Here is a 13,631-nt window from a genome sequence, read left to right on the forward strand (position 1 = left end):
TTAGTCTGATGTTGTGCAATGAAGTTTAATATGACTTATCAAAAGAACAGTTACAAAGTGCTTTACAAGGTAAATAAAAAAAAACATGTTACATGTGTCAGAAGGGGGATCTATTCTATTTTTACTTCAATCAGCGATCAAGAACGCACTGCATTTATTCAGCTATGAACGTGGTCTGCAGACGACAGGTAACCTAACAGGATTTTAGTGTCGCTTCCTCTACACTCTTTTAAGTCTGTTGAAAAGTGTCTGACTTGGCTGCAGATTTTCGTCTCGACGTCGTGCTGCGGCCGCCTGATCTCGTTTACTTTCCAGGCGAGGCGCAGTTCATCTCGAAAGACCCTATTGTTTACCATTATCTTTCCCTGACCCATTCTGTCTCAAAACATCCCTAAATCTTAACTAGCGTACAAATCTCGCGAGAGTTAGGAGGAGGTTGGCACCGGCAAGTGCTATCTAACCTTCACCAAAATATAATAATCATATAGATTTATACCTATACAGAACATATTCTAAGTTATTAACAGTTGATCGGTGGCTTGGGCTCGATCGTGACACGTAAAGACTACATTTCCCAGGTTTACAGTGACCTGTGACGTCCAATCTATGCGCCATTCTGTACAGTCTTTTGAAGAGATCTTTATTAGCTTCATGATCAATACAAATACTAAGGTAAGTGTTAATTTACAATTAAAATATGGCTTAGTGATGACATTATTCGTGCTTCGTAAGCCCGATCAAATTGAATAAGCCGTTAAACTGAAGATGTTCAGGCTTTTATTCTCAGAAAACAGCAACATTAGCTTGTTAGCACACGGTGTTAAATGCTACTTTGACGTTGGTGATAGCTAGCTAACATGTCATCTCATATCTTTTAGTACCATGCATGACTTACGTGAACTGCTCTTCTTGTTTTTGTCTGTTTTTGTTAACCGTAGAAATTTAGGTCAACTCAAATAAGCTGAAGGACTGTTACTCACTGTTACTGTCGTGTATTTGTTTGTCATGTAAGTGTTCGCCGAGTCCTCTTTCTCTCAGTGAGATGCCTCCCAATGCCAGGCTGAAGGAAATGCAGAAATATCTTGTTTAATCTATCATTATTTTACCTGTATGTGATGAGGTAAAATCGATTTTGCATTTTACACATACATGTCACTGGGTGCAGTTGTTGCCTTAGCTCAATTAGTAAACGATTATTTAAGGATATCTGATAGATAGAACATTATAATGTAGCTATACCATCATTATTTGGTTAAAGACGAATTTACTAACAAATTACTATAAATGGAGGAGTGTCTAGATGATGTATGAGGGGTGAAGGGAAGGAAAGACGGGGTAATGGTTGAGGTGGGAAGAGGGATGAAGGGATGGGGGGAGAAATGAAGATAGTTTGAATGGATGGAGGGGTTTGATGATGGATAGTGTCAGCTGGTGGCAGAAAGACAGGTGGGACCCAGAAGAGTGAAGACTCTCCTCATGAGCTCCCCAGTTGTTCCTGTATCCAAACAAAGGGAGAAAAGAGGAAGAGGGAGGTTTTAGGGGGTGAAAACTGCGTCAAAGGGGAAGGGAACTGATGACATGCTTAAGGACTTTTTGTTCTTAATTTTTAAACTTCATCGAATCAGTCGTACAGAAATCTACTACTGACTACTGACATGTTCTTGGTTTAAAAGGCTAAAACTTTCCAGTGCACTCAAGGGTGCAGTTTACACCTTTTTAGGCCCTAACTTCAGCTTCGCAAGTCAGTTCACAGAGCATCATGTTAATCCTCCACTGTTGCCCTAGTGATCATCATATACATCCTGTCAGGTTTTCCAGGAGTAGATATCAAGTATAAACATCAATGTTTAACAAGTAACGTGGATGATATAAATAGACATCTGAGTTTGTTCTCAAATCATCACATCTACATGTAAATAATGTAAAATTTGACAAAGTATTGCCTATATAATGTTTTTGCATGATGTTTAGATGCCATGAAAAAGCGGTAATAGGAGTTTAATGCTGGGAGGCAATAAACTATATTTATGGCTGAGCCCTGAAAACTACACTGGATTATAACATCCATGACTGCTCACTATGTGTGCATAGATCTAGCCAACATATTGCATTGCATTACTTTTTTTTTTTTATCAATTATTTATTGTTTATATACAGAAGGGTTGCATTACATGAATAAACCAGCACAGTGTCTGACAACTTTGGAATGTACAATTTGGAAGATGAAAGAATGTGATAAATGATTATGTGGATGTACTGTAAATTTGTGTTTTTCAGTTCATGATTAATATATATGTAAACACAGCCAACTGCTTAACCTTTGCAATGTTACAAAACCATAGGCACCTCACTGGCTCACATCATGTAATGCTAGATTTTCACTTCATTGTGTAAAGATGTTTTGTCTTATAGAGTTTTCTTACTGTGGATAGTTTGACTTCTAAAACACAGGTTTAATTAAAAACAAATAATGGTTTCATTCAAGTTAGGTGTGCTGGTTTGGAAGGCTTACTGGTAAGGCTTATTGTTATGTCCAAATCAGAGTCACCGTTACTGTTATTCATTACACCTGTGCAGCTCTTGCTAGGCTAAGGCAGAGGACCATTTATGACAGCTTGTGAACAGCGAATGACCTAAATGACCCAAAACAAACATTTCCATTATATTAATATTGTGAACACTTTGTCCTGGCTCTCTTTGTGTTCCTCTACAGTAGTCACCATGGTGATGAAGTCAGCAGTTGAGGACGATGATGCTGGCTGGGGGCTGGGCATCCCAGAAAAGATGAAGAACAATGCCAACTGGGTTGACATTACACATGAATTCAAAGGAGCATGTAAAGGTACAGGCTCTACTTGTGATTGTGAATGTGGATCCTACAGTATGCGTGCAGTTATAAAAGGGGGTGACGTGTTCCGCTTTCTTTTTCCTTGTCCTCATGCTTTATTCATGCAGAGTTGAACCTTGGAGAGTTGCTTCATGACAAACTGTGAGTAGCACAAAATGTTTTTGCAGACTCACATTTTTGAAGGGTCAGGTCACTCAAACACCAAAAAAACCACTGATTTCAGTAGGAAGTTTTCATACCCAAAGTCTAATTTATGTTTTAGAGACTTAATATCATCAGTAAGACAGACTAATTGAAACAAAACATCCTTGCAATTTTTTGGTATGTTTGACTTGCATGTATTGATATATGCATCAGCTATAGGTTCAGTTTACAAATATTATCACTGGTATCAGTCCTTACAGTCCAAGATTTGTTGAACCTTTGTAAACACATAAAACAGACACTAAACGCTCTGCTTTGGTGGCAGGTTTGGCCTGTTTGAGGCCATGTCAGCAATAGAGATGATGGATCCTAAGATGGATGCAGGAATGATTGGAAATCAGGTCAACAGGAAAGTGCTCAACTTTGAACAAGCAATTAAGGTAGAGTACCGCTGATCTATATCCACCGCACAGTTGAAACAGTGCCCAATTTTGTTGATTTAAATTAACAAGTCTGATTGCATTGTCCAGTTGAATTTGTTATACAATATGCACAGTATAATTAACCATGTGGTTCTAGATGATTTCCATTACTCTCTTGTGTTGTTTGTAGGAAGGTGCCATCAAGGTGAAAGACCTTAGTCTTCCTGAACTCATCGGGATCATAGATACCTGTTTCTGCTGTTTGGTGAGTTTCACTTTCTCATACAGTAAACAGTGAGTTTTGTGTATACTATGTATGTAGAGGTTTGCATTTGATTGACCCATGAAGGGGTAGCTCCCCTCCACATGCATATCAAAGAATTGGTATAGAGTTATTCAGTTACTCAAGATCACTGGATTTTTTTTAAAATGTTGGAGAGATGTGTTGCAGACAGAAAACTCTCTTGGAAGTCACAGGAAACTGTAAAAAAATGTATTTTACATTTCTATTTATACTTATAATTTGGCAAGTCAGTTTGTAGGGTATACCACACAACTGTTTTACTGGACTAACAATGAGAAAAAATAAAAAATTTAAAAGTCATGGAGGTGTTTTGACACTACAGTCACTGAAGCCCACTGAATTCTAGATCAGCACCACTGCAGGAAAACCCAGTACTCATGTGTGTATGGTTTTGTGTGTGTGTATTCCAAGATCACATGGCTGGAGGGTCACTCCCTGGCGCAGACTGTGTTCACCTGTCTGTACGTCCATAACCCCGACCTGATTGAGGAACCAGCCCTCAAGGCCTTTGCCCTAGGTATCCTGAAGGTGTGTGACATCGCCCGAGAGAAAGTCAACAAGGCTGCTGTGTTTGAGGAGGTTAGCAACTTTCTACAGTCTTTCTGACAGCGTGTGTGTGTGTATCTGTGATACTGCAGTTAAGCTGATGGAAGCCATTATTTTATGTGCAAATGTGTGTGACAATATTTGAGTCACCTTGGTTTTTACATTCCCTTCGGGTCAGGTAATCATTTTATCAGTGGTGTTTCTGCTCTGCCCTACAGGTATTATTTAAACATTAATGTGATAAAAGAAAAAAAAAAGTTAAAATTGCACTTGGCTATTAATAATTCAGTTTTCTACGTGTATAATTTAACTTCATATTTTTGTCTCTAGGAGGATTTCCAGGCAATGACCTATGGGTTCAAGATGGCCAATAATGTCACAGACCTGCGGGTGACAGGTACAAATACTAAATATTTTGTTATAGTTCATTAAATAGACAGCTTCATGTATACTTTGGACAAGTGAGCCAATTACAGATTAATTCTGATGGTTGAGAGGAACAAGATTAGCTGATGTAATCTCTCTCTTTCATATTTTCTTCCTACCAGGTATGCTGAAAGATGTGGAGGATGAACTGCAGAGGAAAGTTAAGGTATTTGTTGTTGGCCAGTTTAAGCCACAATATTTAAAATATTGAAATATTGCTGCTACAAATGCAGGATGTTACATTGTTTATTGGTTTCTCTCCTGCTGCCTCAGAGCACACGCAGTCGACAGGGTGAGCAGCGAAACCCTGAGGTTGAGCTGGAGGTAAGTCAGGTCATTTCTACATGTCTAAGGAGTTTTTACTGCAGAAACACAAGTTTTTGTGTTTCAGTGTTTGCAGTTTTAACATGAAATACACAAGACTACGAGTAGCAAATAAGATTGTCACTGCTCTTATAAATTAACCTGAATATCCCAACATTGGAGCTACAAATCAAACCTTGAACCTCCCCTCTCTGTCTCTGCCTGTTATAATTAGTTTTCCATCTGTCTATCAGATTGTGGGACTTATATGACCTTTTGAGACTCTACTCTGGAATTTCCAGCTGTTCTTTTTATTTAACAGTAATAATAATAATCAAGGGAGAACAAATCAGATCCAAAAATGGACTATGTCTGCTTGGCCAAAACAAAACTTAAATTCAGCCTTTGTACTTGCCTTGTGGAGCCTCAAAGACAAATTAGGAAATATGTGTATTAATAGCTAATGTGAGTTTGTTTAATGTTCTCATGCTTTATTTTTCCAGCATCAGCAGTGTTTGGCACTTTTCAATAGAATCAAGTTCACACGCCTTCTACTGACTGCACTTATAACCTTCACCAAGAAAGAGGTAACACACACACACAAAATCAGACAATAACAATTAATGACTCTCACAGCAAAACATCTTACGTTATAGACTTATAGACAAAATAGTGTGTGTGTAGCAGAGAACTGGGTGGGCTACAGTACAACTGATGCACCTTTACATGAAATCTGTTCTATCTTGAGTCTCAAAGAATGTTGTTTTTTTCCATTACAAAAATATCATACATCACATTAAACCATTTTTCTAATGATGGTGGTCCTTGACATAATCATCTTTTTATAACGGCTTTTGTTCTGGCGATCAGTATCCCAATATCATTCTAACTATGTATGCTTTAAAAAAGTTGAGGAATTGTGGTGGCATCTCACGCAAGTATATATAGTCTTTATTTTGAAAAGTTTTTCCAGGTTAGCTCTGATTTTCTTCCAGCAGCTGTGAGTAGCATATCCACATGGTAATAATTTGCTTCCACAGCCTCTTCAGTGTGCTGTCTGCCTCACCCCAGACTGTTTAAGTGCTGGTGTTTCAAAGTATCGGACCATATTTTTTCATTTAAACTCTCTCCAAGACATTGCCATTGTTTAACTTTTACATTTTCCCATTCCCCTATTGACATTACAAAGTTACCCTAATTTTTCCACTTTTTTCACTTCTTTTATGTAGGACGTACTCACTTATATAGTTTAATAATAGTTCTTAGACCTATATCTGCTCTGCCAGCTGAAATAAAAACTTAATATACCAGGTCCAGATCTTGATTTTTCTAGATCCTCTCTATTAAGTATTTTATAAATGTGGTGTCTCAGTTGTAAGAATCTAAGCCATATTGCTCCCTCACAGAAATCCAAATAAATATTCAGGCTTTGTTACTGCCACCGTGTGTCCAGTGTGTTTCGATTTAAACCTGGTTCATAAGCTATCCAGTAGACCAGTGATTTTGGGGCCAAAAGGTTTAGCCTGTCACAGGGATTTTAAAATGTTCCTCTGCTTGTTACTGAGCAGTGAAGAGGACTTTATTTAAGTATCTTGTGCACTTATAGGCACTTGTATGTTAAATTGGTCATTTTCTTCTTTCTACTTCGTTTTTAATGTGTGGTTTTGTTTACGCTCCTCTGTTTTTATCAGACCAGCTCAGTGGGCGAGGCCCAGAAGCTTGTTGCTCAGGCAGCAGACCTCTTATCAGCCATTCATTCCAGTATTCAGCACGGCATCCAGTCACAGAACGACACCACTAAAGGAGGTAAAACAGACGCACTCTCATGCACACACCTTTAAGGCATAGAGTCAAAAATATAGTTTGGTTTGGCAGGACTTTATAAACAAGCAGCTTTGAAGGACCACACACACACACACACACACACACACACACACACATACCGCACATGCCTAGCATTCAGTTTGGAAGTTAGTTGGGACAACTAAATTAATAATTATCCCACGTACATGAAATTGTGCTTACATTTCACACATACTTGCTCTTCAGCCATCCAGTTCAGTAGTCATCATGGCAGCCCAGACATTTACAATAGGCTGCACACTAAATACACCTCCTCTACCTCAGCGAATTTCCATACCTAGAGTTAAAATAACTTCAATTAATTTTTATCTTGCTCCGCTTTGCTACATTCAGCTGAGACAGCCTCTCCGGGCAGATTAATTTATAATTACGAAATGTGACCTGTGCTAACCTTTTCTTTCTGTGTGCGCTGCAGACCACCCCATCATGATGGGCTTTGAGCCCCTGGTAAACCAGAGACTGCTGCCACCCACCTTTCCTCGCTACGCCAAGATCATTAAGAGAGAGGACATGGTGGCTTACTTTGGCAAACTCATCGAACGCATCAAGACGGTCTGTGATGTGATCAACACCACCAACCTGCACGGCATACTGGTAGACACATTTCCAGATCTACTTCAGATAGTTATATTTATGTACCAATTTTTAAGTAACTTCTCATCCCATACATACATTTGCTTTCTTATACATTATAAATGAAAGGCATAATAACACTGTGTTTGTGTTTTTCACAGGACTTCTTCTGTGAGTTCAGTGAGCAGTCTCCCTGTGTCCTCTCCAGATCACTTCTTCAGGTAAGTTAATAATTGCCATTTTAATAATTTACAAAATCTTTAGATCATATCATATGATGTTGTCATTAAAAAAATATCAGTTTGAGCTAAACATGTTGTTTTCCTAAATACAGACAACGTTCCTGATAGATAATAAGAAAGTGTTTGGGACCCACCTGATGCAGGACATGATTAAAGATGCTCTGAGATACTTTGTGAGCCCACCTGTCCTCTCCTACAAGTAAGTCTGCCATTGCTTAAATGATTAAACCCTCGACATGTGAATCATCTAATGTCGTTCAAGTTATAACATTATTTATTTAAGTCAGTTAAGGAATGGTTTGGACCTTATTTTGAGCTTTGGTGCTTATTTTGCCTTCAGATGCTTCTTTTGTGTGTATCATGTTTGTATTTGTCTCTCTCCAGGTGTTGTCTATTCAACAACCACCAGGCCAAGGACTACATTGACTCATTTGTTACGCACTGTTCCAGGGTATGTGACCTTTACTGTTCAAAATTATAGTCTGGACCTGTGGTGCATTCTCACACCCCAGTTGCTCAGTGAACCTTATGGGCAGTTTTCACTTCACCATGTCTGTTTGAGGAGTTCAGTAAAAAGTTCTCAAAGTGCGGTCTGTGAGCCAATTACAGCACTCAGAAACATGATGTGCAGCCTTTGATCATGACATGAAAGGCACGCATTATAAGCTTTGTGGCTTTGTGTTTATTTACGTATTTGTTTTGTCAATTCTCCCTGCAGCCATTCTGCAGTCTGATCCAGATCCACGGACACAACCGAGCCCGGCAGAGAGACAAGCTGGGTCACATTCTGGAAGAGTTTGCCACGCTGCAGGATGAGGTAAACTGCAACACTTTCATCTGTCATATTCCTTTTTTTCTTTATGATGTAAGGCACACCTCCACTGTTTTTGTATTATGCACAGCACGAGATAGGCAGAACATTCAAGTTACATATTAATGAAGCCACTGCACCATATCTCTTTGTTGGAGTTTTCTTTCACCAACTTTGGGAGCAGCTGTGATTTTAGAATTTAGAAACCAACTACTAAATTCTTCTTACAGGCTGAGAAGGTAGATGCAGCCTTACATAGCTTGCTGATGAAACTTGAGCCTCAGCGACAGCATCTTGCCTGTCTTGGCACCTGGATCCTCTACCACAACCTGAGGATCATGATCCAGTACCTGCTGAGCGGCTTTGAGCTGGAGCTGTACAGCATGCACGAATACTACTACATCTACTGGTGAGAGCATATATATGGTATACGGTATACACAAACTCAGAGTTCAAGCACACACAATCAGATCTCTCTACAGGTGCCCTTTTCCGTGAATAAATGTGTTTGTTTTGGACTGCAGGTACTTGTCAGAGTTCCTGTACGCCTGGTTGATGTCCACTCTTAGCAGAGCCGACTCCTCTCAGATGGCAGAGGAGCGGATTCTGGAGGAGCAGCTGAAAGGACGCAGCAGCAAAAAGACCAAGAAGAAGAAAAAAGGTACGTTGTGTGGTAGCGTACGTGGCAGAGATGAATTCTTAGAGTGTGACCACACCATATAGCCTACTGGAAATTTCTTGGACTCCGAACTGGTGTCTCCTAATGAACTTGAAATGTCATCTATAAGCCTAGTAGTCAGGTGCTAAAAGTTGCATGCTGGGCAATTAGCATAATTAGCTCATTATCAGGTAAAAGAAAAAAGAAAATCCAAAATAGTCACAGACTTGCCATAGTTTATTGTGATGCTAATTACCTGCATCGTGCATAGAAAATATAAAACAAAACATGTCTAGCCCCGGTGCCCTGGCCTTATTATCATATTAATCATTAATAACACCATATTCAATGGTAAAAAAAGAGAATGACTTTACTAATCTGTTATTATTTTGTGACTGTGCTGTAAAAAAAAAAATAGTAAGAAACAAGCAAAAAAAAAAAACTATCTTGCATCAACAAGGTTAAATGATGCTTGCAGATACAGTTTATGTTGGCTCAGAAACTGCAAGCAAACAGTAAGAAACACAAGCCTGTTCTAATTAAAATACCAGGTAGCTAACGTTAGCTAGGTGGAAGTTAATTAACATACAGTTTCATAAGTAATATGCCTTTATCCTGGATACTGGCTACAGTCTGCACAAATTTGTCATTAAATGTGGAAGTTTGTTTTCTGCAGGTGTTTGTCTTAATGATGTTATGTCTGTGTTTCCTCCACAGTCCGTCCTCTCAGCAAGGAGATTACCATGAGTCAAGCATACCAGAACATGTGTGCCGGCATGTACAAAGTAGGACATAAGTACAGACCCCATTTTGACTCTGTCTCTCTTAATTGACCAACAGACACACACTGCAGCATTGTCCATCTTTTCTCTCCTCAGACTATGGTAGCTTTGGATATGGACGGGAAGGTGCGTAAGCCTCAGTTTGAGTTGGACAGCGAGCAGGTTCGCTATGAGCATCGCTTTGCCCCCTTCAATAGTGTGGTCACCCCCCCACCTGTGCACTACATCCAGTTCAAGGTAACAAAGCAGACTGTACACATTATTCTTGTCTTTCTTCTTCCACCCTTCACTTCCTCTTTTAATTACCCCCATTTTCCTGTTACCATCTTTTTTTATCTTTCCTTTTTTGAAGAATTTCCTTTTTGCCCTTTGTCTCACTTGCACTCCATTTTTTTCCGCTCTCTCTGATGTTGCCTTTGTCACCCTCTCTAGGAGATGTCTGATCTAAAGAAGTACAATCCTCCACCAGGCTCCGCTGACCTCTACCTGGCTGCCAGCAAACACTTCCAGCAAGCCAAGCTCATCTTAGAAAATGTGCCCAGTCCAGACCCTGAGGTCAGGAAATTTTGATTTTGTAAAATAAATGCCCGCTCTTAGCGGAAACGTATATTTTTCTTTATGTTCGATTTTCATTTGCTAAGAAAATTATCTGCTCCTGAAAAAATTCTCATCTACACCTGTGCTACTTCTTGGTAAATCAATTGACAATGTGTTTCTGCTGTATTAGTTCAGATTATTTGATACAGTATGGTCTTGTATGAGGTACTTACTGACAGTCTGTGTAGTAGTACCAGCAGGGAAGCTGTCCCTTTAAATGGTTTGATTGTTTTTGACTCTTTTTTTTAACTTTTCCATTGGTCTCACATGTAAATAACCATTTTATGATTGATAACAGGTGAACCGTATACTGAAGGTGGCCAAGCCAAACATTGTAGTCATGAAGCTCTTGGCTGGCGGGCACAAGAAGGAGACCAAGGTAATTAAATGAAACGCACCCTGGATTATCATCGGTAGAATCGATTAATGTATTTTAATGTACATGTGTTTTCAACATCAACAGGTGCTCCCAGAATTTGACTTCTCAGCTCACAAGTACTTTCCTGTGGTCAAGATCATCTGATTCTGCTCTGCAGCGCAGGTTGATACGAGAGTATTATCATGAAGACCATCAGCCATAAAGACAGCACCCTTGTCCATGTCTGAACAAAGTGTGTGTGATGCACCTGACTGTAAAGGAGTGTTTGATACACCCGATTCTTTTTTTCACCCAAATGAACGATGTGACACAAGAAACCAGACCAGAGAACTCACAACTGGACCTGAAAGAGTGACAATATTCACATCTGCATCTGTGTGTGTGCGAGTGTGTGTGAGTGTGTGGGTCAGACACAAGTTGAGGTGCTTTTGCGTAAAGAACTGGCCAATGGGAATTTTTATAAGCGGCCTCTAGAACAGCTGTAATGACAACGGGTGCATATCATTCAAACATATAAAACCTTTCTATGTATTTATGTGCTTATCTGAATGAAAATGTTCATCTTGAAAAGACAGCAGTATCCTGTCATGCCTTGTACACCACCAGTGTCATTTGATTTTAGAGATTCCCAAACTCACAGTTAACTGCAGTGGGACAGTAGAGGCACTCTCCAGGACAAGGAACCATCTGCACTGCTTCCTTTAGCTGATACCAACAACTCCAGAGGACTGAAAAGCTCCAGCTGTCACACATCCCAAGAATACAATAAAACATGTCTTTGCTGGAAAAGTTAGATTAAATTTCTTGTTTTCAAGCAATAAAATCTATTTAGGGCACTCTATATGACTTTTTTTAGTTAAAACTTAAAAACCTTTTCTCTAGATTTGTATGTTTTTGATACTAACAGGTAAATTTGCTACAGAGGTTTCATGATGGGATGATTTTCTTTGATGAACGTTATGAAACTGCTCGCAACAAGGTCTGTGGATTATCTCGAGCAACTGGGTCATAAATTCTGGAAAGAGATATTGCTGAGTTTTTAAAAATGTTTTCAAATGCTGAGTGCCATCTCCTTACATTATATTTGAGAGGAGGCAGATATCTCCAAAACTTGGTAACTCACACAAAAACGATGTAGATGGATAAATAGTACCAGAGGAAAAATAGGTATTTGTATCTCCGTCAGGCGTAAACATGGAGGAGATCATGCGATGTGTATGCGAGTTACCAAGGCAGCTGGAGCTTGTCCGCAGCCAATCATACGACTGTATGTGTGAGTAACTCTTATGGTTGCAGTGATTCACAATTTTTGAAAAACACTGAAAGACCTTTATTAAACCTATACATAACTGATAATGACTGCTGACCCCTCACTCCTCTGAACCAGCCAGTAGAAGCCACAAGTCATCAGCAACTGCCAGGCTAAAAACAAGGCTTACCTACCTGCAGTGTTCAGGAGTAGGTGGTCCTACTTTATCTACTTTATCTGAACATCAAACCAGTTACATGTAATTAAATTACATAATAAATTTAATTCTATGCCCCATGGTAGTCCTGCGGAGCCTCCTGCTCATTGTTAACTATACTGACCCAGTGGTCAGCATGGACATCGTAAGGTCTGAGGCGTTGGTGGGTCTCCTGCGACTCTGGCCTGCAACAACTAACAGGATGGCAGAGGGCAGGTGTGGACAGGCCGGAGGGTTGCAGAGAGAGGGAACTTCTGTGTTTGGATGTCAACTATGGCCTCTATTGTCATGAGGAGAGTTGGTCAGCACTCTATACTTGCCTTCACCAGTTCGATGTTTGCCATGTGATCTGTATTCTGGACTCAAAAAAGCCAGTCTGACCTACACCAACACATGAGGTTTATTTGAATAGTTCGTTTTGAGTCATTATAAAACTATTTCAACATGTCTTTTCAAACGCAGTCGACTTCACATTTTTAGGCCGCTGGACACAACCTTTTTAAAATAGATACTAGTGTAATAAATTAAGCAGCATTAACACCTGATAAAAAGCTCACCTGAAGTACGAGCTGCAGTCACAAAGGACCTTGTGCATGGGACATTCAACACTGTCCACTTGGACAGACGAAGCTCATTATTCACTCAGCTATATTCACCCATCTTTGCTGTTACATATGAGAACTTGTATTCTTTGTATCATGGATCCAAGTTTTTCTCCTGAATCTCAAGAAATAGTGTCTCTCCCTGTGTGTGAGGAAAAGTGTCCTCTCACACAGGTCACAGGTTAAATGGTAAATGTTTAAAGCAAATAATAATGTTCAAAATGTATGAAAATCAAATATAGAATAAAGAACTGGATAATACTCTAGTGTACATTAAAGCATTGTTTGAGTTCATGCCAGAAAAGTTTTAAACAAAAGACTACATGACTTGTTCAATTGCTCTCTGTTAAAAAGTAAAAGACTTATTCTCATTTTAGCAACCGTATTATTTATATGAGTTGTCCAAGACACAGTTTAATCAAGTGTGATTTTACATTCTTTAACATGTCCAATAGCGCCACCCTGCAGTGAGACGCACAACTCTTGGTCTGTTCTTGGCACTTTTCAGAAACCCATTCAGAAACTGGCATGTGCTTTAAGCATTTTGTTAAACTAATATAGTCAGTGATGATACTGTAAGGGTCAAGTGTGGCCATTGTTGCTTTCCTACAGTATATGCAGATGTTACATGTTTTAATTAGTGTCTAATGAACTGAAAATAAAAA

General features: G+C 39.3%; 1 protein-coding gene across 1 annotated transcript; it reads left to right on the forward strand.

Annotated features, from left to right (window-relative positions):
- The first annotated feature begins 515 nt into the window (after positions 1–515).
- naa35 (N-alpha-acetyltransferase 35, NatC auxiliary subunit) lies at positions 516–11,734 on the forward strand. Its single transcript, XM_084728780.1, has 23 exons — positions 516–672; positions 2,714–2,842; positions 2,956–2,989; positions 3,318–3,432; positions 3,605–3,679; positions 4,130–4,297; positions 4,595–4,661; positions 4,813–4,856; positions 4,964–5,014; positions 5,497–5,580; positions 6,685–6,799; positions 7,272–7,450; positions 7,591–7,650; positions 7,764–7,870; positions 8,056–8,122; positions 8,390–8,488; positions 8,713–8,891; positions 9,007–9,143; positions 9,858–9,925; positions 10,019–10,159; positions 10,355–10,477; positions 10,818–10,898; positions 10,983–11,734. The coding sequence occupies exons 2-23, from the start codon at positions 2,722–2,724 to the stop codon at positions 11,040–11,042; spliced, it is 2,175 nt and encodes a 724-aa protein (XP_084584906.1). The 5' UTR covers positions 516–672; positions 2,714–2,721; the 3' UTR covers positions 11,043–11,734.
- Positions 11,735–13,631: the final 1,897 nt, after the last annotated feature.

Source organism: Lutjanus erythropterus, chromosome 10 (assembly GCF_056507025.1).
Source record: "Lutjanus erythropterus isolate fLutEry1 chromosome 10, fLutEry1.hap2, whole genome shotgun sequence".
Classification (NCBI taxonomy): domain Eukaryota; kingdom Metazoa; phylum Chordata; class Actinopteri; order Lutjaniformes; family Lutjanidae; genus Lutjanus; species Lutjanus erythropterus.

Excerpts from the sequence above, each read along its gene's own strand:
- naa35 (XM_084728780.1), top strand. The coding sequence starts at position 2,722 with ATGGTGATGAAGTCAGCAGTTGAGGACGATGATGCTGGCTGGGGGCTG. Across the intron at positions 8,892-9,006 it reads GAATACTACTACATCTACTG|GTACTTGTCAGAGTTCCTGT; the intron begins GTGAGAGCATAT and ends TTTGGACTGCAG. Across the intron at positions 9,926-10,018 it reads TGTGTGCCGGCATGTACAAA|ACTATGGTAGCTTTGGATAT; the intron begins GTAGGACATAAG and ends TTCTCTCCTCAG.